Here is a 23,818-nt window from a genome sequence, read left to right as displayed (position 1 = left end):
AAATTATATAACTAGCTTATCAAGTTTAAGAAATCACTATCTCAAAACCTCTATTACAAGAGCCCTGAAAATCTCTCCAGCTTGATCTACCATAGTTGATAAAGCAACGATTAACTAAACAACAAAATGAATAAGACAATCTTTCTTCTTCTCTTGTCTTCCGTCCTTTTCTTTTTTCACGCGTTTGCGTTGACAAGTGTCAAAAGTAGCTGGAATCCTATCATGGATGTTAAGGATCCTGAGTGGATTCCCATCAAGGACGTTAAGGATCCTCACGTCATACAGCTCACTGAATTTGCAATCTCTGAAAATTTCAGACGCACCAAACATATATTGAAGTTCGTGACGGTTGTTAAGGGCGTATTTATCACGTTTCCTCATGACGATAAATTTATTACTTACCAAATTGTGTTCGCGGCCAATGACGGCGGCAGCAGCGGAAACAAAAACTACAAGGCAGTTGTAAATGAGTTAAATTCAGGATTGGAACTCGCGGGATTTATTCCATGTGAGGATGATTTCTATAAATGTAATGAGTTCTTACATATATAGCTAAATAAATAAAAAAACAAATGGCAAAATACAACAATTTCATCTCTTTTTTGAAACTTGAAATTCCTGTGGATATTCTTATATCTTTTATATGTACAATGCAAGAGCATTCTCCGAACTGTTTCAATCCAAACGCACTTAACGATAATCCAAACGCACGTGAACAATAACAAAAAATTAAACTGAAGGAACCAGTACAACTTTAAGCATATACGAAGATTGGATAATCACATAGCAGATTTTACCAGAAAAAAAAAATCAAAGCAGATTTTACCAGAAAAAAAAAATCAAACAGCAGAGAAGTTAGCATTTTCAGCTAGAAACTCAACTACTCTTATATTATAAAAATGGTTATCTTAAAGATGTACTTTAATTCTCTTCTTGTAAAAACTGTTTTTAATATCAATATAAAAGTGATTGACAAAAAAAATGTTGATATTTTAACCAAAGTAGAAATTTTGTTAATTTGATATGTTATTACTTTTGTTTAGTTGTATGTTATTTATTTTTTGTTTGATTTTCTTCTTTTTTTATAATTACACTTCCAAAAAAAAAATTTCCTTGCTTTTTTATCTTTGAAAAGATTTATCAAGTTTGGAAATAAATCATTTAATATTTAGTGCTTATTTTATTCTGTAACAATCATTCTTGATGATTGGTTCGACTGTGCCTTTAAAAATTTAGCTGTAGATGTTTAGCTGTAGATAAATCGGTTGTACCTGTAAAATTGTTACTGTGAATTTTTTCTGCAGAGATTTTTGATGTAGTTAAATTTATTGTAGTTGTAAGCTGTAAGCTGTAGGCTATATATATTTTAAAATAAAATATGTGAAATATGTATTGTATATATAAAATTATTATTTTTTATCAATTAAAATCATTTATATTAATATTTTTTAAATAAATTATCAAAATTTATTGTAATTTAAAAGTATGTAAATAATATTTATATTATTTAAATATCTTAATAATTTAAAAACACTCAAATTCAAAATTAAAATATTTATAAAAGTTTTATTATGATTATATAATTTATTTAATATTATAGATTTTTTTTTCATTTACAGATTCTACAGTCTATAAAAAGAAGATGTAGGATTTTTGTCTAAAATACATAAGAAAAAGTTTTACTTTTTTTTTTTTGCTGTAGCTTTAAAAATAAAGCTAAAGCATGATTGGTAAAACTAAATAAAAACTTGATGTAGACTTTAATTTTTAAAAGTAAAGCTACAACATGGTTGGTAAAATTTAGTGATTTGAAAATGAATAAAGCTAAAGTAAGGAGATAAAGTCCAACCAATCACCCCTATTGTGTTGAAGATATTTTTAGATACATTGTGGGTACTTGGATTTTATCTTTCTTCTTTAACTTTATTTACTAGGCTATATCTGCCCAATGCGCATGTTGAATTTTCGTTAGTATTGGCTTTGTCATGGTTATTCGGTTAAATTGTTATTAACATCTTCAAGTTGTTTTTTTGCTTAGTTTTTGTCGGTATTTCTCATGTTTATCTTTCAAACAAGGCCAAGTTTATAATTTAACTATTAACTCAATTTACATGTTAAAAGAATCTCAGTGCTAAAAACTGTAGTCAAGAAGATAGAAACAAAAACTATTACTCTCTATTCTATATCTTCTTCTGTTCAACATAGTGACCTCTCCTCCTTGTCCCCGAATGCTCCACTGCTCTGGACATCTGGTCCTGTCTCCATCACTGCCTTTGCCGACCAAAAACAAACCCCTGTTCACCACCTTCTAGCGCTCTCTTCCTCTGGAGTCGATTTTGCATATACCCTTCCCTGTTAGTTAGTCTCATTTCCCTGTTATTTAATTACTAGAGTTTTTTTTAAAATTTTCAACTGAAATTATTTTCCTTTCTTTGAAACAGGGGTCCATTACAGTCGCATGGTTTCAGATTTTCACTATAAAATATAATTTGCAGTCAAATCTTCTCCAACCTCACTTTATTTTCTGTTACATAAAAGAGTAAATTAAAATGAAGTTACTTTTCCATAAATAGAGATTATTTTATCTTTTACTCTTTTACATTTTTTTTCACTTCAAAATGGAGTAGGATTGAGAATTTGAGATGTTCCATACAGACAGGACATCGAGCTTCTTCCCATTCTTTAACTTGTTTCTGCTTTTCCCATTCTTTAACTTGTTTCTCACTTGGCTTCAAAGCACGGCCCAACTCGCATTACAAAGGCGATCCTTTAAACCTTTCATGAGATATCTTTCGGCATAACGAAACAACTTAAACCTGCAACTAGATTATTCACCTTCTCATAAGCAACAACAAACTATTTCTTAATCAAGATTAACAGCTTGGGAGTATCAACCACATTTTTGGGGTTACTTAAGCAATAAGCACAAGGTTTGTTCTTTCAAAAACTTCTTACAGCACTATAAAGTTTCAAACGTTTTGTTCAAATCGATTTACCCATTTGTTCAATCGACCAAAAGAGAAACCCAACAAGATTCTAGATGAATACGAGATCATACACATGAATCAAGCACAATGTGCATAAAACCCTAGAACTGGAAAACCCGAAAAATATTCAGGTAATACATTTTGTTTCTTGAAAATAAATCAGTTTAAAATTATATTATAGATATAAGTTAATTTAAAACTAAGTATAACTATTTTTCAGGTAAATAATTAAAATTTTGGGTATTTGGATACCTATTTGGTTCTCGGTTAGGTTTCGGTTTCTTTATTTCCAAATCCGTGATTGCTTGAAATAGAAGAAAGGTTTTGTGCTTTTTACTGGTTAAAGGTAACCTTCAAATTGCTCCATCTCTCTATTCTTTGCCCTCAACTTCTTCTGTTTCTTATTCTCTGCTTTAAATAATAAACAATAAGAGTTTATCTCCATCTTGAGGTGCAGAAAATGGCAGAAGAGAGGTCGCTTGAATATACTCCCACGTGGGTCGTAGCGTTTATCTGTTTCATCATCGTTCTCTTATCACTTCTTGCTGAACGTGGTCTTCATCATCTTGGAAAGGTATATACATCCACTGTCTACCTTCTAACATGCTCTCTTTTTCTAATAACTTTCCATTGTCTCGGTCCCAGTGTCTGAAGCGTAGGCGACAAGATGCCTTGTTCGAGGCCTTGCAGAAACTTAAAGAAGGTTAGCTTCTTCCTTCAGTTTTCCTCTGCGTTATCAAACTTGATCTGACCAAATTTGATGTCTTCGTGCAGAGCTGATGCTCCTGGGGTTTATCTCTTTAATGTTAACGGTGTCTCAGGCCGCCATAAGGCATATCTGCGTCCCGCGAGCTCTTGTTAGCAATATGTTCCCGTGTAAGAAGCCATTGGAGAAGCATCATGCTCCAGAATCATCTCATACGCTTAGTTTCAGCGCACGACATCTACTTTCCACAGGAGCAAGTCCAGACCATTGTGCTGCCAAGGCTCGTTTCTCTTAAAACTCCTATCTCATTGGATCCTTTTCTGTTAACCATCTCTTGTTTCTATGATTTTCAGGGGCAGGTTCCGTTAGTATCTGTGGAAGCATTGCATCAACTCCATATCTTCATCTTCGTGCTAGCGGTTTTCCACGTCATCTTTTGTGCCTCAACCATGGTTCTTGGAGGAGCCAGGGTAATGTAACTTACTTTTATAGCAAAAACAGCAAAAAGAACCTTGGAACTTTCATGTTACAATTTTTTTTTTTTTAAGTAAAGAACCTTGGAACTTTCTATTTAGAAGTTGTCTTTACTTTGCTCTGATTACGTTATTTGATTTGAAATGACATGTAGATACAACAATGGAAGCATTGGGAGGATAGGTTCAAGAAACATCCTTCTCAAAAAGGTGAGATTCAACAATTGATGTGATTTGTTTTGCGTGTGTTTTAAACACCAAGTAAATAGGTATTAAAATGTTGCAGAAGCAGCAAAGCGTGGTCATGCTCAGGCTCATCCTCATGCTCATGCCCTTCACGAGTTATTCAACGCAAATCACGAGTTCTTTGCGATGCATGCTGGAGGATTCTGGAGAAGATCTGTTGTCATCAGCTGGCTTGTGAGTTATATATGTATAATAATGCCAAAACAGAATTGTCACACATAAAACATATTTTTCCACCAATATATGGATAAAACTGTCACACATAAAACATGTTTTCCACCAATTAAGATTTTATTTCTGATGTGGTTAGCCAACGTGGTCTGTTTGTGCAGAGATCATTCTTCAAACAGTTTTATGGTTCTGTCACCAAATCAGAATATATAGCTCTACGACAAGGGTTCATCATGGTATGGTATCACTTTACTCTATTTTTTTTTTCATCATGTTATTTCAGTTTTACCAAGTCTTTTATGTAATCAATAAATCTTTGCAGACACATTGCCCCACAAACCCATCATTTAATTTTCACAAGTACATGCTAAGAACACTGGAGATAGACTTCAAAAAAGTTGTGAGCATAAGGTAAAAAGAATCAATTAGCTACCTAATGGCTTCATTCATCAGTTTTGTCTAACAATTTTTTATGTTGATGTGATCATATAATGTAAAGCTGGTATCTATGGCTATTTGTCGTGGTCTTTCTGCTGCTGAATGTAGGAGGATGGAATACTTACTTCTGGTTGTCTTTCTTGCCTTTGATCGTAAGTTTCACTTGATTGGCAAATAACCAGTTTAATTGCGCCATTTTATCCTTTTTGATGCTTACTTAAAAGTGTTTTGAAACACACAAAAATAAAGCTCTTACTAATGGTGGGTGCCAAACTGGAGAATATAATAAGTACCTTAGCTGTGGATGTTTGTGAGAAGCGAAACCGTGCAGAAGAAGCAGTCATCAAACCTTCTGATGAACTCTTTTGGTTCCATAAGCCAGAGATTGTTCTCCAAATCATCCACTTCATTCTCTTTCAGAATTCATTTGAGATCGCTTTCTTCTTCTGGATTTTGGTACTTCACTTTTCTTTTGCTACTTTGTTTGAAAACAATCGCAATCTTTGTTTATGATTTCTCCATTGTACTATTATTAGTTCACATACGGAATACATTCGTGTATCATGGAGAGACTAGGCTTCCTTATTCCACGGCTCGTCATGGGGTAATAATAATACGTACTTTTTAAGTCCAAACCAATTAAGGGTTTCATCTTTTGGTTTGATGTAACTGACTCTTTGTTCGTACAGTGTGTTAGTTCAAGTGCTTTGCAGTTACAGCACATTACCACTATACGCTCTTGTTACACAGGTAAGTCATAAGTGCATGCATTATAAATTTATAACCACATGCGTCGCAGCTATATATACATAAACCAATTTACAAATCTTGAATCTATTGTTTTTATTTATTTAAAGATGGGTAGCAAATTCAAGAAGGGGATATTCGACGATGTAGTACAATCGACACTGGAAGTATGGTTAGAAGATACAAGAAGTAAAGGCGACTCAACAAGCCAGACTCGCAGGTTGGAGATACAACCCACGACTCCTGAGGCTTTTAATGTCCAAGTCGATGAAGTCAATGAATGTGAAAACCCCCAAGTCCAATAAGATCAGCACACATCATTCTCTATGTTATCCCTTAACTCGTTATAACATTTCCACTAGATCGTTCTGCTATACGCTACTTTTAGAGCTCTCATCACAAAAATGTGTCTATCTGTTTGACACTCACTTGAACCCATCTTTTGACTAACCCCTCAAATAATGTTGTTTTAAATCTACAATTGTACTTTCTGTAGATTAACAAAGTAAAAGAAAATCAAATTTGAAAATTATATATAGATATTATCCTTCAAATATTTAATAAACGGAAAAGGACTTTCACATGATTCAAGTTCCATCAAGAGTCGAGATCCACAACGTTCTTCTCTCGTCTCTATCTTTGCCCTCTATTTTCTCCATATTAAAAAGCAAAATAAAAGCATAAAGCAAGAATATAAAAAGTACAGTTTAGGGCCCACTCTGTCGTTGACTAATCTAGATTGTGCACAGACAGACACAACAACAGTTGGGTTCACTTCAAACTCAGATCTAACGGTTCAGATTCCACGCCGGCAACGACCGAGTTTAAAGAGTTTTTTCATGAGGCGTCTGGAGCACCATTGCATGGTTGTGGTCTCCTTCGTACGTCACGATAAGCATCATCGCGTCATCGGGTGCACGCTCCACGTGCTTACGCGCCGGACAACCTCTCATGCTGCTGCACTTGTAATAGCCCCTGAATAAAACCGAGTCCAGATCGAGTTTAGTTTAAACATATTAACATGAGTCAACTCGGTTTTGTATCTTTATACGTTTTTTAAAAAATGTCGAAAACAAACAACAAGTCAAAAAGAGCGTGAATCCACTAGTACTAGACGACACGTTTGGTACAACCAATATAGAAAAAAAATACAAATAGTATTAGTTTTATTATCAGGTAATATTTGACAATACACAAGCTGCCCAAGGATTGTTTCTTTTTTATTTCTTTGGTGATTATAAAAAGTCTGAAACCCAACATCTGCAGCTTCAAACATGTAATCAGAAATTTAAATGGTATTTATAAATTACAACACTTTATTAAAATATATATAGTTTAAGATACTAAATTTCATAATTTATAAATATATATTTGTTTATATATAATACAGTATGTTAATTATTAAAATTTGTAAATAATTAATTTTATATTACTTATTATTATCGTATAACAAATTTTATGAGGCTTGGAAGGTAAATCACGTTTTTGAAGATTTTACTAGTTACTTTACTACTATCTTCTTTATTGAGTTTAACGCCTATATACCCGTCTAAACAACAGTTTTAAACACTTATAAAAATTAAATTTCATACAATTCAAAAAACAAAATGTAAAAACTAACCGAGGGTGAGGAGAGCCTTTGATGGGTTTTTGACCATATTTTCTCCATGAAAACTCATCTGATGGAATATCAGCCATCTTGCTGCTTACTGCAGGAACTCTAATCACTCTTTTCACTTTAGATTTCCTGTTCATTTTTAATTACCATTAATCAAAACAGAACAAATGTTATTACCATTAATAAACATAATTAATGTTTAAATAATCTCTAGATTTAGATCTGAATAAATAAACGATTAGTTTGGGATTTAAGTAAACCTTTTCTTGGTACAATGGCAACGCCCTGAGGGGGTTGAACTACACTTTCTCTTCAACGAAGCAGATGATAACGGAGGCTTGCCCCTCGAACCCGAGAACTGAGACGATGGGTTAGTGAACTCGAACCCTGACGACATCTGGTTACTCTCGGTTTCACATCTATGAGAAGACATGAACGAGTTCGCCGCAGAGACCGGTGGGGACGGCGCGAAGTGTATAGTTGAAGAAGGTGGTTCTTGATGTGGTTTTCCGTTAGGGAGTAACGGAGCCGAAGAAGACGAACCGTACTTTGTCTGAGTGTGGTGGGCATGTGACAGAGGAGGACGGCGATGTATCGGAGTCGGACAGTAAACTCTAAACGCAGATCCACCGTGCTTCTCTGTTTTCTCTCTGTTCAACACGACGGTGGTTGTTGTTTTTGTTCCTGGCTTCTCCTCTGTCTTCACAACTACTTCTTCTGGTTTCGTCGTCGTCACGGGACCTCGTCTGAACCTAGCGTGTCCGGTTCTAGATCTACCGAGAAGAGAAATCACCTTCTTGAAACTGTTAACGGCGACGTCAGTCACCGCCGTTATCTCTGTTTGTTTCTCCTCAGTTGGTTGACTTTGACCGATCAGTTTAAGAAACTCTTGGACGCCGTGAATCCCAGCAGAAGCAGCTTCTTTCAAGGCGGTGTCTCCCTTTTCCGCAGGAAAGCCACCGTCTTCTTCTCGTTTGACTTTACCGCCACCGTAGCTGCTGCTGCTGCTCATGATTAGCTCCACCGTCATATCTCACACCACTCTAGTTTCGCAAAAGTCAAAACTAATATTCTTTTCTTCTCTATTTGGAGTTGTTTAAAGAAAGAAGGAATATAATGATGATGATGAAGAAGAGCACCGAGAGACCAAAGAGAGAAGAAATGAAAGGGCGAGTCAACTCAACTCAAATGTGGTTCTCTCTCTCTTTAAAGGGATTGAAGACAGTGCATCAGTCAAATAGACTACCAATTATAGGGCTACACGTGTCTTCATTTTGTCAAGCGTTTTGACACTCTCAACGTCAATGATTTTCATAATGGGATTGGAACCAGTGGAGCTCAAAATAAAATATATTCGTTTCAGTTTAAATTTTTATTCAAAAAATCTAGATATTCGATGCAAATTTTAAAAATGAAATATACTATTCGTATATTATAAACCAGTTTACTTACTTTTTTCTTAACTTGTTTTTCTTATCATATTATTATGGTGATTATTCGGTCAGACCAGTTAATAGAGATAGTGAAATAGATGCTTTTCTAATTATTTTTTCACCCAATAATAGATTATAAATTATCACTACTATCTAATTTGGACTAAGATATCAAAATATCAAATTAGAAATGGAAATTAAGATAGTTAATCAGGGTTCTTCATTCATTTGAAATACTTAAAACATCTAGAAAATGACTAAACTTAAAATCGAAATACTTTTTTTCCTAAGTGGTTAGATACAAGAATTTTATCTATGTGTAGTAATTCTAGATCATTTATGTTTTGAGTTTTGTTTCTACTTTCATAATTACTTTTCCGTTCAAACTATAACGCTTCTGCAACTTTTATTTTTCGACTCGTGTATTGTGTAATTTTAAGATTCTATCTAAATTGTCTTTTTTTTTCCGTTCAGATTATAACGCTTCCGGGATTTCTATCTTTTTGACTCGTGGATTGTGTAATTTTCAGATTCTATCTTTTAATTTTTTTTATTCTTTTCCGTTCAGATTATAACGCTTTCGTAATTTTTATCTTTTCGACTCGTGGATCATATAATTTATCAGATTCTATCTTTTTTTATTAATAATTATTTTTCGTTCAAATTATAACGCTTCTGCAATTTCTAACTTTTCGACTCGTGGATCGTACAATTTATCAGATTCTGTATCGGATTGGGGCAAGGTGAAATCCACACCTCTTACATATTCTTCTTCTAGAAAAATAAACAAGACAAGAACAAAAATAAGAGTGTGATGACTTTAGTTGCTCAAAAAAAGAGAGTGATGACTCTTTGGGTCATCTAGATAAGAGTGAGGTCTAAAACAAAGGTTTGTTTGCCTATATCGAGTAATGGGCTTATGTAGAGGCCCATTGAGTGTTTTATAGAGCCCAAAGAAAAAGCGGCGCCATGCATAAGGAGCCTGGAGCCACTTGGGCGAAGGGGATAAGCGTTAACCGTAACAGCCAGGTCAGCATCGACAGCAGTTAGGTGTTGAGAAGTCCTGTTCCTGTCGGACCCGCTGTGTCGCAATTAAAAAGCCGAAGAGTCTACCACGAATATGCTTTCTTCTTCTCTTTCATTTATTCCTTTCTTCCTTCATTAGATCCTTAGTATCTCTGCTTTACTCTTTTGAGTCATCCGATCATGGAGTTTTTCCTGGAGATGCTTCTCACGGCGGTTGTGGCTGTTCTGTTTTCTTTCCTCGTGGCCAAGCTCGTGTCTGTGTCTATGGTTGGGAACAGCGGTGGAGTAGTAAACGATCAGGCGGAGGAAACCGAGATCGGCGTTGTTGCCGTGGAGGAGGAGCTTTGTTCTGGTTTGAAAGTGGATGCTCCGGTGGTGCAGAGCGAGAGGAGACTCGGAGCTGTTGTTGTTGATGAGAATGTGGAGCGTGTTGATCGGTTTGGAAGCGAAGCTGATCGAGTTGTTGATGAGGTCAAGGAAGGGACTAAAGGGGAAGACTGGGTGGTTACATCTGATGAGTCATCGGCGGCTGGCTCGCCGGAAAATGTGATAGCAGAGGAGATGATGGTTTGTGGAGAAGATAAACAGAGAGACGCGGCGGAAGAGTTTAATGTTCGGACGGTGGGAGCTGAGTCCACTGCTTCTGTCTCGTTGGAAAACGTGAGAGCAGAGGAGATAATGATTGATGGAGAAGAGGTGAGAAGTGAAGAAGACGTAATAAGTGGAGAACTCGTAGTCGCAGAATCTGAGGATGTTAGAGTTGAAGAAAGTAATACAGTGGAGGAGAGTGAGAATAAGATGGAGTTTAATACTAAAGAAGGAGATAAAGAAGAGAAAAAGGAGTTGAGCATTGAAGAAGAAGAGGATGATGATTGGGAAGGAATCGAGAGGAGTGAACTGGAGAAAGCCTTTGCGGCTACTTCAAGTCTTTTGGAAGTATCCGGGAAAGCAGAAGAAGTTGGTGACGAGGTTAAGATGGAGTTGTACGGTTTGTACATGATCGCCACTGAAGGGTCATGCCGAGAGACGCAGCCTATGGCCATCATGGTCTCTGCTCGTGCTAAATGGTACCATACGTATCCCATGTTTTAATAGTTATTATAGCTCATATTCCTGATATAGAAGGAGAGAGTCCATACACTAGAAAACTAGGAGGGACAAAGCTTTATATGGTACCTAATCATCTGGTTAGGAAAGAATCAGCAATTATGTAGCTTTTATAGCATGTTCAATAACTGCTATGTGTAAGTGACAAACAATGCTTACCCTTTGGGATAGGAATGCCTGGCAAAAACTTGGAAACATGAGTCAAGAGGAGGCAATGGAGAAGTATCTTGCACTTGTTTCAAAAGAGATTCCTGGACTGATGAATACTGTGAGTTGTTAGATTTTTGAGGGTTTGAAATTCATCTTGATATCTTTAATGGTTATTAAGGTCTTAAAACTCAGACTTATTCTCCGTTCCCTCTCTCTCTACAGGTAGGGAAGATACCGGTCTTACCTCCTAATTCAGGATCATTAGAAGATCCGACCACCTTAGGCACAACTGGTGTTGCTTTCAGCAAAAATGGTAAAACTAATTAGTAAATAATGTATTTGCGTCAGCGATTTATTGTATCTTTCTTTCCAACATCTAGTTATCTAATCCTTTTTCTAGCTTCAAGATAACTTAGTATAAGAAATAGTTTCAGCTGAAAGGTGAATCCATTGTTTAAGCAGGCAAGGATTGAAGAAGGCTCTTTGGGAATACAAAGGCAATCTATTCTTGCATAAAAAAATGGGACCTAAAAAAATCTATGTTTCTCAAAGATAATCATAAATGCTGAAATAGACCATTTGATGCAACTTGGTTTGGCTAGTGTTCTAAATAATTCGTTATCATCATCACCCATTGTTCTAATAGGAGTTGCAGCAAACAAAAACATTTAAAAAAAAAATCTATTCGTGTTTGTGTGAATTGGCTGATTTATGGTGTGAAGATAATGCTAAGCTGACCTATGAAGCAAGCAAGGAGACTTATATTCCTCCTAATAGTTTTCCTTTGGTTTTGATTCTATACGTGACATTAAGCTAAAGGCTAAAGCTGACTACAGTCAAACCATAAATAATAAAATTTTCTAACGAGAGATTTGAGATAACTCCAAGTGAACAAAACAATGTATATAAGCCAAAACTATCCCAAAATAGTAAAATTCAAAAGACAAATGAAACCCGCCTTTATTTTTATCTTTCTGCACACAAGTAAAGAACCGAGAAAAAAAATAACATAAAACGAAGAAGAAAACAAGAGATACATCCACTTTTGTTGTGGTATTTGTATGAAAGATGAATCAAGGCACGATCTTGAAAGCCTTGTACTTATCAATCCACGAGATGAAAGAGTTCTTGGAGTTTCTGAAACCAAGGAAGCCATGTTCTTTACTCTTGTTCATACTATCAATCATCCCTTCAACACCTAGCACATCATCAGCAAACCACCACACACCAACATCCTCAAGCTTTTTCTCTTGCAACTGATTCTTCTTCACCACCTCTTCCCACACTCTCTCTTTCCCTTTCATCATCTTCACCAACCCAACGTTCTTCCCTTCCTCAAATCCATACTTCTCGATCCCAAACCTCTCAGCAAGAACCTTCCAGAGATGTTTCCACTTGAAAACATCACCGTTGTTGCAGTTAAACGCCTCGTTCTTGGCGTACGGATCAACCGCAGCCCAAATCTGCTGCTCGGCGACCAAGTCAGCGTCCGAGGCTGCGGTGTATCCTTCCCACGCCGCCTTGCTCCCAGGGAAAAGCAACGGAGACCCTTCTTGCTTGCATATGGCTGCGTAGACGCAGAGAGTCCCCACAACGTTCGTCAAACTGTAAGGAGAGAATCCAAAGATAGTGTTCGGTCTATGCACAGACCAAGTCACGGTACTACTCTCTTTCTTCTTCTTGATCTCTTCAAACAGAACATCCTCCAGAGTGTAATAGAAGTTACTCTTAATCTTCAACCTCGGCATATCCTCCGTGAAAGGAGGATCAAGAGACTTGTAGTGATTGGTCCCTGTCTGGAGACAAACGTGTCGGAGATTCTTTGCGCTCGGGACAACCGCGCGGAGGACGTTACGTAGCGTGGAGCCGTTAGCCTCGCTCTCAAGGTTTGTGCACGTGACGTAGAAGACGTCTGTGACGTCTGTTAAAGGAGAAAGCTTTGATCGTGTTTCTTCAGCGTTGGAGACGTCGCACTGGATGTAACCAACGGGATGATCGGCTTTCCAGGTGGGACGAGGACTGGGAGCGACGCCGTAGACTTTCCATGGACCGCCGGGTGTGTCGGAGAGAGGGAGAATCTCGGCGAGGCTGTTTCCGATGATTCCGGTGACGCCGATGATGAGTGCGACGCTCTGGTAGCTTTGCGTCGGCTCATAGTTATCGTCTATTTTTTTCTGCGAAAAAAAATAAGATTTTTATAAATGAGTTGAGTATGAAGGAGAAGGATCAATGGATGAATGTACCTTGGCAGCTCCGATGGCACCAGCCCACCACCAACTCATGTTCTTGATCAAATCGGACAAAACCAAGAGAAGAAGAAGTAGTTTTAGTTACAGAGCCGTTTGTCTGATTGTCTGTTTTAGCTTTTTTATTGTCGTTTTATAAACGAATAATCTTATATTAAAGTTTATAAATCTTATAAAACGTGATGTTTAGTTCTATTATTCTCCAATTTATTCGACTTTATTTTTATAAATTTCATGTAAAACGATGAACCAAAAATTATTCTATAGATTGTGAATCTTGGATTGTCTTCAAACAAAAAAAAAAGAAATCTTTTTATTTAATAAAAGTTGAGGGACAAGAGTCTTTTTCATGAACTGAATTAACAATTCGATTTATGTTCTTTACTAACAAATTTGTATTGACTTTCAGGAGGTTGAAACTTCACATAATTCCACACCATTTGATGTTCACAACCATTACACAAGTTATCTTCACGACAGATCTATCTAAAAAAGTCAAATCACAATTGATTTTCATATCTATTTAATTATACTAAAATCCAACTGAAGGATAAATATGTTCTGACCAACCACTACTAACTCTTCCTAACAGTCTGGCTATGGATATAAACATAGAAATTAGTTTTGCGAACGAATTCGAATACGTTAAGCTATAAGAAATGTTTGCAACGAATGATATTCAGTTAGTAGACTAATATTTTCTTTTTATAACCTAACAACCACAACAGATTGTGTCGACGCCTTCAACATGTTGCCCCTGGCCTATAACATGCCATACGAACAATGTTAAAAAACCAGGTTTTATACTATAATAACCAGCAAAAAAACACATTAACTATTCTTCTTATTGCCCCCAAACAAACATGTACTTTTTATTTATGTTTAAAAAGAATGTTACCTACATTCATGTTGATCTACTGAGTTTGCCATAAGATACATGCATGTCTGTTTGATTCCAAAACAGAATTTGAAATAAAATGTTCTGTAACTCTACTATATTTTTGCATTGAATAATGAAATAAAAATGAATTCATTAATTTATTTTCCGTTTTAAAATAGAATATAGTTGTAATAAAGCTCAAAACTGTATAAAGATATTATATTTTGAAAGAAAAATGGAATTAATATATTGGAGATGTGCATCAACTATTTTACAAAAGAATCATTTGCTTGGGAGAAAACAGATTTGTATTTTGAATCATTTGTCAGGGCTTTTTTTTATGTGACATCAACATGTATTCTCCCTCTTTTCCTGATCAAAGTAATAAATATGCATTGCACGACGTGTTTAATGCTCTGAAATAAACATCTTGCATCATTTGAAGGCCATATCATTATAAATATATCACTATCATGTATGCAAGATTTTTGACAATCTATAAATACTATCAGAATACAACAAGCTTGGAATTAACATTAAGTCGCTTGTTTAAGGCTCTGAAATAAAAAAGAATAACTTCATATGCGAACAAATCACTATATCTTCAGTGGGTCATTTTTTGTCTTGATAATTTCGATACAACCATCTCAAGATATATGTACTCCGGTATTTTGAAGGATGAGTTCGGTGGATGGTACATGGCGCTATCCACCACCGCTAGATTGGTAGTTTATATAACGTTTTTGGGTACAATTACACTCTCATAGTTTTCTTTCTCTTTGGAACAACTCTCTCATAGTTGTAAACAATATATTCTATCATATTCGACGTAAAGCTATTAATACATTTTCTTTTGTTATTGTGTTCTCAGGGACTATAATGTTCCTTATATTTTTGATATTGAAATCTCTGAACGATTGTGACACGGAAGATGATGACATGGAGAGTTTACCATTGGTAGCAGGACAAGAAGTAGTCACCATCTGGACGCCGTTGGTCTACGAGCCGTCGGGGGTAACGGGGAACAAAGATTTTGCAACGGCGTCGTTTAGCTCCGCGGAGGATGTGGACTACTCGACATTGTGTGTAATATGTTTCGAGGAACGGAGAAACTGTTTTTTCGTACCGTGCGGTCACTCTGCCACTTGTAAGGGATGTGCGCTGAGGATCATGTCGGAAGAAAATAAGGTGTGTCCGATTTGCCGGAGGGTAATACGCAAATCTAAGAGATTACCGCTGAATCTTTGAACGTTGTTGCTATTTCCAAGCCACCATTTTTGTCTCATGATCACAAGAAAAGTTTTCAATCATCATGTGTGCTCATCATTCACAACATTTGTTTAGAGAAATGATATGCCCATGAGAGTTTACATATCAATAAAGAAGAAGCAGAGGACAGAAGAGGGAGTGAAGAATTGATGATGATCTGGCAATTTGGATGAGTTTTAGCCAATAATAATATATTGAGTCGGCTGTAAAGGAGCCTTGAGATATAAAAGGAACTTGTGAGTTAGTTAGGGAGGTTATTCATTTGGAGTGTATGATAGTGGCTTGATTCTCTGGGTGTAGAGATTCAAGAGTGGTGGTCTTCAAGCTTATACGCTTGGGCTTGTGTTCGTGGTTTGCTATCAATACGATTGGAGTGTTCTTATCAAGGAACCATTTGCAATAGTATATAGAATGACAGTATTAAACCATTTAGATGAGAATATTATATCATTCTTTCAGATAACTACATCTTGCATCATTTGAAGGCCATATCATTATAATATATCACTATCATGCATTATATATGTTCGAATACGGATAATAACACAATAGCAACAGTGACACCAACCACTACACTATCAAATTGTTGTTTGTTTGATCTAAGAGCGATGAAATTATTAAAGTTCATAAAACTTACTTTCACAATGCCAATTGACAAGTATGAACCATAAGGAAACTTGAAATAAATCTATAACCCACACGCACATGACACGACACTATGAGTCAAAAAACATAACCTACGCAACAAGCAAGAATTACTATTGGTCCTTGAGATTACATTGGTGATGCTAAGAGGCTTTATAGTCTTTTTCGTACTGGACTAGACGGGAATAAGGTTTATATACGTTCTCATTGTGGTCATTCGAGCCCTCAAGTTTTCTATTTTTTTGGAGAAATCATTTGGATGGTTGTTTCTCCTGCTAGTGCTAGATATCAAGGACTTGTTATATAGCCTGATTAAGAACCAAACTGCAAGATATTGTTTGTAAGAGCATCTCTAAAAGACGCTCTATAAACTTTAAATATGAAGTTTTTTGCTTTCCAAAAATGAACTTCAAAACTTCAAATGTTTTGAGGAGTGAAACTCTATATTTGAAGTTTTACTACTCAAAACTTCAAATTTGAAGTTTCATATTTTTATTTGCATTTTTGTCCCTACAATTACACATCACATTTATGATTCATAAATATTTTCTTGTTTATTGTTTAATTTTTAAAAAAATTATATCTCATAAATATTTTAAGTTTTGTTTACAAAATTTAAGCTTACACATAATATTAAATAAAACTTTAAAATAAGATTTAAAATATTTAAAACTAGATTTAGATGACAAAAGTATACAAAAGAAACTTAACAAAAATTTTTTTAAAAAACTACATGAAGACATAACTATTATACAAATTTAAATATTAAAGAGAATGACAGAAGTGTTGGGAGGTAACTTATAATTTGTCTTTGATGAACTTTCTCTTCTTCTTTTTTTTTCCCAGCAGTTTTCTCTGTTTATTCAGGTTTTTATTTGATAACATATATATATGAGGATTTTAGTACATACATTTTGTTAACCTTGTTGAGTATTTTCTCCATAAAATAAAATTTATAATAAGTTTTGCTTTGTGTTACTTTAGTCATGGTACTTTATCATTCTGTGAGCTCTGAACAACTATTTCGTACAACTCTCAAACCAACCAAGGAGCAATGGTTCCTACTTCCTAGACAGAGAGAGTTTCGGCTGTCGTGAATGACAAACAATTCATGTCCGTTTTGTTTCTCACGCACCTTCATGTCACTGATCAAAACAATACTTAAGAGAATATCCAGCAGCTCAAATTGTATGCCCAATTTCGAAGCAGCTAAACATAACAGTGGGGAAGTAGAAGAACCATCCAGAAACTCATTTTTTGTTTTGGAATCCCGAAGTCAATAAAGAAGGTAATTATCCAATAATCCACAACCACGTGTCATACAAAACAAAGATAGCCGTCCGATCGTCGAACAAGGACGTTGACGTCAAGGACAAACCTTTCTACACTACAAAACCACCACGTGGCTTCTTCAGCAACAGTGAACCGTTAGATCTGCCACGTTGACAAACTAAGACGAAACTCTCAGGAACCGAAGTGTACGCAACTACACAGTTCACTAAACTCATGTCTTATTTAATTTTAAGGATCTCTCTTCGAGCTGAGTGAATAAACCTCATAGCTAGCAATCTACGCGATCTATACAACAATGAGGAAGAGGACGCTAGTGTCCGTTTTGTTCCTTTTCTCACTTCTCTTCCTTCTTCCAGATCAAGGTTACTACCATCTTTCACACTACTAACTCTTCTGTGTACACCACTTCATTTGATTTGATTACTAAAGTTTCCCCTTGTATAGGAAGAAAGCTACACGCGAATGCAGAAGATAGTTCCGACGAAGTTACAGATCCACCGAAGGTTGAGGAGAAACTCGGTGGTCACAGCGGTTTATCCACTGATTCAGATGTTGTTCACAGGTTTCGTGTCACACGCTTACAATCATTTTGTATAAAACCTCTCAAGCCTGAACTTCAAACTCGTTTTATTTGAAACAGAGAGTCTGAATCGATATCGAAGAAGTCACTACGAAGCAACGCGGAGAAGTTTGAGTTCCAAGCTGAGGTTTCTCGGCTCATGGACATTATCATCAACTCTCTATACAGTAACAAGGACATTTTCCTTAGAGAGTTGATCTCCAACGCTTCTGATGTAAAAAAGCCTAACTGTTTATTATTATTATTATTATTACCATTTGGTTTGTTGCTTGTTGAACATTGGGAGCTAAAATGTTTTGTAATTTTTTTCAGGCGTTGGATAAGATTAGGTTCCTTGCTCTCACTGATAAAGATGTTTTGGGTGAAGGTGACACTGCTAAGCTTGAGATCCAGGTTTGCTACATCTTTCTCACTAGGTTCAGGGTAAATTTTCAGTTGTGTAATAACGTACTTATCTGCAGATTAAGCTAGACAAAGCAAAGAAGATTATTTCTATCCGGGACCGTGGAATTGGAATGACTAAGGAAGACCTTATCAAGAACCTTGGCACCATTGCAAAATCTGGAACCTCAGGTACGTTTTTCTTATGTGGTTGATTCGTATGATAGGTTTGGATCAAGTATTGAAGATATTTTCTTTCAACAGCTTTTGTTGAGAAAATGCAATCAAGCGGGGATCTGAACCTTATTGGACAATTTGGAGTTGGATTCTACTCTACTTATCTTGTTGCTGACTACATTGAAGTCATTAGCAAGCACAATGATGACATACAGTGAGTTGATTCCTGATAGTGTTTTGTTATAAAATCATTTGGAAAGCTTTTCTGATAACTTATTTTTTGAATTTAATCAGACATGTATGAGAATCAAAGGCTGATGGTAAATTTGCTGTCTCCGAGGATACATGGAATGAGCCTCTGGGACGTGGAACTGAGATTAGATTACATCTTAGAGATGAAGCTGGTGAGTACCTTGAGGAGAGTAAACTTAAGGTCAGTCATATACTTATAACTTTGGAAGTAAAGTCTTCTTTTATTTCTGAGTATTGTCTCATTGTGGTTGTTATGATCATCTTTGTCTACTACAGGACTTGGTGAAGCGATATTCAGAGTTCATTAACTTCCCTATCCACCTATGGGCTAGCAAAGAGGTTGAAACTGAGGTCCCAGTTGAGGAAGATGAATCAGCTGAAGAGGAAACTGGTGAGTTATAATTCCTGTTGTAGTGTGTCTTTATTCCTACAAGTCAGGCGTCCCCTATTAATGGTACCTTTGCCTCAGAAACACCCTCTACAGAGGAAGAGAAGGAAGAAGATGCTGAGGATGAGGACAGCGAGAAGAAGCAGAAAACTAAGAAGGTGAAAGAGACAGTTTATGAATGGGAGCTTCTGAATGATGTTAAGGCCATATGGCTCAGAAGTCCAAAGGAGGTGACGGAGGAAGAGTACACTAAATTCTATCACTCTCTCTCTAAGGATTTCTCTGAGGAGAAGCCAATGGCTTGGAGTCACTTCAACGCTGAAGGTGATGTTGAATTCAAGGCTGTGTTGTATGTTCCTCCTAAAGCTCCCCATGATCTGTACGAGAGCTACTACAACAGCAACAAGGCCAACTTGAAGCTCTATGTCAGGAGGGTCTTCATCTCTGATGAGTTTGATGAGCTTCTTCCTAAGTATTTGAGTTTCTTGAAGGGTCTTGTTGACTCTGACACATTGCCTCTAAATGTATCAAGAGAAATGCTTCAACAACACAGCAGCTTAAAGACAATAAAGAAGAAGCTTATCCGTAAGGCCCTTGATATGATCCGTAAGCTCGCTGAAGAGGACCCTGATGAGGTCCATGATGATGACAAAAAAGGTATTCCATTGGTATTCATCAAACCACTTCTCCTGTAATTTATTCTAAACTTTTTTTTCAATTCTTGGCACTATACAGATGTGGAGAAGTCTGGTGAGAATGACGAGAAGAAAGGCCAATACACCAAGTTCTGGAACGAGTTTGGCAAGTCTATTAAACTTGGCATCATTGAGGATGCTTCTAACAGGAACCGCTTAGCAAAGCTTCTTCGTTTTGAGACGTATGTGCTTTTCTTTATTCACATCTATCTGCTTATCTTAGTACCTAAAGGTTAATATAATTTACTATTATTTACAGAACAAAGTCAGATGGAAAACTGACTTCCCTGGATCAGTACATCAAGAGAATGAAAAAGGAGCAGAAGGACGTGTTCTACATCACAGGAAGCAGCAAGGAACAGCTGGAGAAATCTCCATTCCTGGAGAGGCTCATCAAAAAGGGCTATGAGGTCATTTTCTTCACAGACCCTGTTGATGAGTACTTGATGCAGTACCTGATGGACTACGAGGACAAGAAGTTTCAGAACGTGTCGAAAGAAGGGTTGAAGGTTGGGAAAGACTCTAAAGTCAAGGAGCTGAAGGAGGCGTTCAAGGAGCTGACGAAGTGGTGGAAGGAGAGTCTGGCTAGTGAGAATGTTGACGATGTTAAAATCAGTAATAGGTTGGCTGACACTCCTTGTGTGGTTGTGACGTCCAAGTTTGGATGGAGTGCAAACATGGAGAGGATCATGCAGTCACAGACTCTCTCTGATGCTAACAAGCAAGCTTACATGAGAGGAAAGAGGGTGTTGGAGATTAACCCACGGCACCCTATCATCAAAGAGCTCAAAGAAAGGGTTGCTAGCGACCCTGAGGTAAACAAAACATAAGACCTTCTGTCTACTTTTTATCAGTTTGAGTGATTGAGATGAAACCAATACACACATTTTCTTTCAGGATGAGAGTGTGAAAGAGACTGCTCAGCTCATGTACCAGACGGCTTTGATAGAGAGTGGATTCGTTCTCAACGATCCAAAAGATTTTGCAGGGCGTATTTACAACTCAGTCAAGAGCAGTCTTAAGATCAGCCCTGATGCAGTAGCAGAAGAGGAAGTGGAAGCAGAGGAAACAGAGACCAGTGAGGAGGCTACTGAGGCAAAATCAGATGACTTAGCTGGTGGTCTAAACATTGAAGCTGAACAGGTTGAGGAGAGACGCCAACCAAGGATGAACTGTAGATTTCACTTGGTGATGTTTTTTCTTATCTATGTGTTTCTCTACTCTTTAGTTAAAAGCAGAATATTAGTTTTTTTTACTATATGGTTTTTGATGGATTATGTAAAAGCAACTCAGCATGTATTTTGGTTTGAAGCTTTTAATATATTGCTTAAACAATGATATGAATTAGTAACGGTTAAGACTTAAGACACGACACTCTTTGTTGGTTATCTATCCGAAGTTATCCTTGCAGCTTTCTGTAGTGTTAGCCACCTATATAATGCATATCTACTTGGGGTTATTTTCCATAAAACTAAACCTTGAAATGGTTTCTGAAAAAATTAAAACATATAATCTGTAAAAGCTGTAGATTTTATTTGCAAAGAAAAAGACTTTAAATAAATTCGTGATAAAATAGATTTTCCAACAACTTTTTTCTTCTCATATCACTTTAAAACGTAAAGTAGAATGGTCATACTTTTTTATTGTGAGATCACATGGACCTTGACCCTTGAGAGAAGGTATATATACAGCTGTTGATGTCATCGCAAATACTCTTTAAACTCTGTCTCTTCAGTTTTTTTTTTTCTATACTTTTCTTTCAAAAGAAGGAAAAATAAAATAAAAGTGATGATCATAACAGTTCTTCATTCTCTTGTCTCGTTTTATTTCATCATCATCCCAACCCTCATCTTCTTCCATGGTAGTATTCGAATCTATCATAATATTTTACTATAATTTATATCAATATTCATTATCATATATATATATATCATAAATAAAGTATTGCATGCATTTGCCTTGTGTAGGAAGTAACGGTGCTACAATAACTATCGTAAACCGATGCAGCTTCACTGTCTGGCCTGGAATTTTACCCAACTCAGGAAGTGGGGACATAGGAACCACTGGTTTTGAGTTAGCCTCTGGTGGTGCACGTTCCTTCCAAGCTCCAGCAAGCTGGTCTGGTCGGTTTTGGGCAAGAACTGGTTGTAACTTCGACTCTCAAACAGGCCAAGGCACTTGCTTAACCGGTGACTGCGGTTCCAACCAAGTAGAGTGTAACGGCTCAGGAGCCAAACCACCCGCTACACTAGCCGAGTTCACAATCGGGTCAGGTCCAGAAGACCCGACCCGAAAACAAGACTTCTACGACGTGAGCCTTGTGGACGGATACAACGTCCCTATGGTAGTTGAAGCTAGTGGAGGGTCAGAAGGTAACTGTTTGACCACAGGATGCGTAACGGATCTAAACCAAAGATGTCCAGCGGAGCTCCGGTTCGGATCCGGGTCAGCATGCAAAAGCGCGTGCGAAGCGTTTGGTAGTCCAGAGTATTGTTGTAGTGGCGCGTACGCTTCACCAACCGAGTGTAAACCGTCCATGTACTCGGAGATATTCAAAACAGCGTGTCCTAGATCGTACAGCTACGCGTTTGACGATGCTACGAGTACGTTCACATGCACTTCTGCAGATTATACCATCACTCTTTGCCCTTACTTGCCTAGGTAGGTTAACTTCTTTTTTTTGTTTTCATTTGTTCCCATTTACTTTTTAGTATATGCACACGGCGTGCTTAGCTAGCAGAGCCTTGTGATTGGTTTGTGCCATTACCGAAAAAGAGGTTGATTCTTTTGTATTTTTACACGTAATAAAGGAGTATATAATAGTCATTCCATCAAAGAAAAGGAAAACAAAAAAGGTTATTAGAACATACAACAGGCCTACCATTATTCAAATAGTATACTGATTAAAGTTGGAATGTGTACAGCCAAAAATCTGCAGCTAATGGGTGGAGAGAGGGCAGTGGATCTGCAGGAAGCTCACCGTCTCCATTGTCTACGTGGTTATCTGATGTATTCAGTTCTGGCTCATCATATATTCATAAATCTTCCAAATATTTACCCATCTTTTGTTGTATTTTTCTTTTTCTTTGGTGGTTTTGATTTATGTTTATGTTTCTCATTTCCGGCTTCCGGGTGTGTATATCTGCTGCATCCTATTACATTTATATGTTTCATGATTGTGCACACTAATGGACATATAACCACACTGTTGATTTGTATTTTTGAACGCACTACAAGATAATGATAACCATGCGCAATATGGAAACTAACCCCTAAAAGTATCTCTATCCCAAACTGTTTGAAAAATTACTAGAAAAGGTTCTCAAGATTTGTGATATCCAACTATTATTTCAGAGTATTATTCTTGAGAACCCATTTTATTAAATTTGTTATGAGAATGCTCTAAGTTCCGGCATAGATTGCATCTCAAATAGGCCATTACAGTTTTAGTTACAATTACAACGTAAGATCGTAACCAATATACCAAATGCAAAAAATATGAGACGATGAGTGTTTTAGTCAGAAAGTTTGCGGGTGGCATTTTGCTATTGTTATGTATAGAGTTTATTGGAGCCGAGTGAGAAAGTGGTTGCAATACTCGAGAAATGTCGTCATAATTCATCTATAAAAAAATACAACTAAGTGGAAGAACTTATCTGATGATAACTAACATATAACGTATAATGGCCTTTTTTTGGTTTGTACTTTGTATACAAATGGTGTATCCTATTAGGATTACATTGATGATGGAGAGATGACGAGAAATGCAAAAAAGAGAAGTGAAAAAATAAATAAAAAAGAGCAAAAGGAGGAAAGAATATACTAACAGAAAATAAAGCAGAAAAGAAGATCATCACATGATAACTGATAAGCTTAAGTGCTAGCCGTGGACAGTTTAACCAAATTAAGC

General features: G+C 36.6%; 6 protein-coding genes and 1 pseudogene across 11 annotated transcripts; 5 read left to right on the top strand and 2 right to left on the bottom strand.

Annotated features, from left to right (window-relative positions):
* The first annotated feature begins 3,178 nt into the window (after positions 1–3,178).
* Positions 3,179–6,297, top strand: LOC103861472 (MLO-like protein 13). Its single transcript, XM_009139186.3, has 14 exons — positions 3,179–3,333; positions 3,445–3,561; positions 3,633–3,690; positions 3,762–3,973; positions 4,047–4,163; positions 4,322–4,376; positions 4,453–4,586; positions 4,745–4,819; positions 4,906–4,994; positions 5,083–5,173; positions 5,271–5,477; positions 5,558–5,625; positions 5,711–5,771; positions 5,879–6,297. Exons 2-14 carry the CDS (start codon positions 3,448–3,450, stop codon positions 6,071–6,073), a joined length of 1,476 nt encoding a protein of 491 aa, XP_009137434.1. The 5' UTR covers positions 3,179–3,333; positions 3,445–3,447; the 3' UTR covers positions 6,074–6,297.
* A 295-nt stretch (positions 6,298–6,592) lies between these two features.
* WRKY7 (probable WRKY transcription factor 7) lies at positions 6,593–8,416 on the bottom strand. Its single transcript, NM_001302045.1, has 3 exons — positions 7,647–8,416; positions 7,390–7,515; positions 6,593–6,743 (listed from the first exon to the last, which is right to left on the bottom strand). Exons 1-3 carry the CDS (start codon positions 8,414–8,416, stop codon positions 6,593–6,595), a joined length of 1,047 nt encoding a protein of 348 aa, NP_001288974.1.
* An 882-nt stretch (positions 8,417–9,298) lies between these two features.
* Positions 9,299–13,786, top strand: LOC103861470 (acyl-CoA-binding domain-containing protein 3). Of its 6 annotated transcripts, none has more exons than XM_033286336.1 (4): positions 9,299–10,912; positions 11,124–11,220; positions 11,325–11,415; positions 13,758–13,786. In XM_033286336.1, the coding sequence occupies exons 1-4, from the start codon at positions 10,026–10,028 to the stop codon at positions 13,763–13,765; spliced, it is 1,083 nt and encodes a 360-aa protein (XP_033142227.1). In that variant the 5' UTR covers positions 9,299–10,025; the 3' UTR covers positions 13,766–13,786. The 6 variants fall into 6 exon arrangements, with proteins under 6 accessions (XP_033142227.1, XP_009137431.1, XP_009137430.1 ...); XM_009139183.3 differs by lacking the exon at positions 13,758–13,786 and adding an exon at positions 11,565–11,802; XM_009139182.3 differs by lacking the exon at positions 13,758–13,786 and adding an exon at positions 11,562–11,802.
* LOC103861471 (3-oxo-Delta(4,5)-steroid 5-beta-reductase-like) lies at positions 12,038–13,748 on the bottom strand. The gene is made up of 2 exons (XM_009139185.3): positions 13,346–13,748; positions 12,038–13,276 (listed from the first exon to the last, which is right to left on the bottom strand). The coding sequence occupies exons 1-2, from the start codon at positions 13,382–13,384 to the stop codon at positions 12,176–12,178; spliced, it is 1,140 nt and encodes a 379-aa protein (XP_009137433.1). The 5' UTR covers positions 13,385–13,748; the 3' UTR covers positions 12,038–12,175.
* Positions 13,787–14,029: 243 nt separating the features above from the next.
* On the top strand, positions 14,030–17,104 carry LOC103861469 (E3 ubiquitin-protein ligase APD2-like). Its single transcript, XM_033286337.1, has one exon. The coding sequence runs from the start codon at positions 15,108–15,110 to the stop codon at positions 15,474–15,476; it is 369 nt and encodes a 122-aa protein (XP_033142228.1). The 5' UTR covers positions 14,030–15,107; the 3' UTR covers positions 15,477–17,104.
* Positions 17,105–17,355: 251 nt separating this feature from the next.
* On the top strand, positions 17,356–21,285 carry LOC103861769 (annotated as a pseudogene).
* Positions 21,286–21,512: 227 nt separating this feature from the next.
* Positions 21,513–23,726, top strand: LOC103861467 (thaumatin-like protein 1). The gene is made up of 3 exons (XM_009139176.3): positions 21,513–21,769; positions 21,876–22,569; positions 22,833–23,726. Exons 1-3 carry the CDS (start codon positions 21,697–21,699, stop codon positions 23,005–23,007), a joined length of 942 nt encoding a protein of 313 aa, XP_009137424.1. The 5' UTR covers positions 21,513–21,696; the 3' UTR covers positions 23,008–23,726.
* Positions 23,727–23,818: the final 92 nt, after the last annotated feature.

Source organism: Brassica rapa, chromosome A03 (assembly GCF_000309985.2).
Source record: "Brassica rapa cultivar Chiifu-401-42 chromosome A03, CAAS_Brap_v3.01, whole genome shotgun sequence".
Lineage (NCBI taxonomy): Eukaryota > Viridiplantae > Streptophyta > Magnoliopsida > Brassicales > Brassicaceae > Brassica > Brassica rapa.
Note: the sequence above shows the minus strand (reverse complement) of the source record. Positions and strands in the feature narration are given on the sequence as shown.

What these genes read in the sequence shown, in the direction of transcription:
- LOC103861472 (XM_009139186.3), top strand. Translation starts at nt 3,448, where the DNA reads ATGGCAGAAGAGAGGTCGCTTGAATATACTCCCACGTGGGTCGTAGCG. An exon ending in CTTTCTTCTTCTGGATTTTG is followed by an intron (nt 5,478 to 5,557) that starts GTACTTCACTTT and finishes TACTATTATTAG; the next exon opens with TTCACATACGGAATACATTC. An exon ending in ATTCCACGGCTCGTCATGGG is followed by an intron (nt 5,626 to 5,710) that starts GTAATAATAATA and finishes TTGTTCGTACAG; the next exon opens with TGTGTTAGTTCAAGTGCTTT.
- WRKY7 (NM_001302045.1), bottom strand. Translation starts at nt 8,416, where the DNA reads ATGACGGTGGAGCTAATCATGAGCAGCAGCAGCAGCTACGGTGGCGGT. An exon ending in TGCCATTGTACCAAGAAAAG is followed by an intron (nt 7,516 to 7,646) that starts GTTTACTTAAAT and finishes AAAAATGAACAG; the next exon opens with GAAATCTAAAGTGAAAAGAG. An exon ending in AAAGGCTCTCCTCACCCTCG is followed by an intron (nt 6,744 to 7,389) that starts GTTAGTTTTTAC and finishes GGTTTTATTCAG; the next exon opens with GGGCTATTACAAGTGCAGCA.
- LOC103861470 (XM_009139182.3), top strand. Translation starts at nt 10,026, where the DNA reads ATGGAGTTTTTCCTGGAGATGCTTCTCACGGCGGTTGTGGCTGTTCTG. An exon ending in GTCTCTGCTCGTGCTAAATG is followed by an intron (nt 10,913 to 11,123) that starts GTACCATACGTA and finishes CCTTTGGGATAG; the next exon opens with GAATGCCTGGCAAAAACTTG. An exon ending in TTCCTGGACTGATGAATACT is followed by an intron (nt 11,221 to 11,324) that starts GTGAGTTGTTAG and finishes CTCTCTCTACAG; the next exon opens with GTAGGGAAGATACCGGTCTT.
- LOC103861471 (XM_009139185.3), bottom strand. Translation starts at nt 13,384, where the DNA reads ATGAGTTGGTGGTGGGCTGGTGCCATCGGAGCTGCCAAG. An exon ending in GTGCCATCGGAGCTGCCAAG is followed by an intron (nt 13,277 to 13,345) that starts GTACATTCATCC and finishes TTTTTTTCGCAG; the next exon opens with AAAAAAATAGACGATAACTA.
- LOC103861469 (XM_033286337.1), top strand. Translation starts at nt 15,108, where the DNA reads ATGTTCCTTATATTTTTGATATTGAAATCTCTGAACGATTGTGACACG.
- LOC103861467 (XM_009139176.3), top strand. Translation starts at nt 21,697, where the DNA reads ATGATCATAACAGTTCTTCATTCTCTTGTCTCGTTTTATTTCATCATC. An exon ending in AACCCTCATCTTCTTCCATG is followed by an intron (nt 21,770 to 21,875) that starts GTAGTATTCGAA and finishes TGCCTTGTGTAG; the next exon opens with GAAGTAACGGTGCTACAATA. An exon ending in CTTTGCCCTTACTTGCCTAG is followed by an intron (nt 22,570 to 22,832) that starts GTAGGTTAACTT and finishes GAATGTGTACAG; the next exon opens with CCAAAAATCTGCAGCTAATG.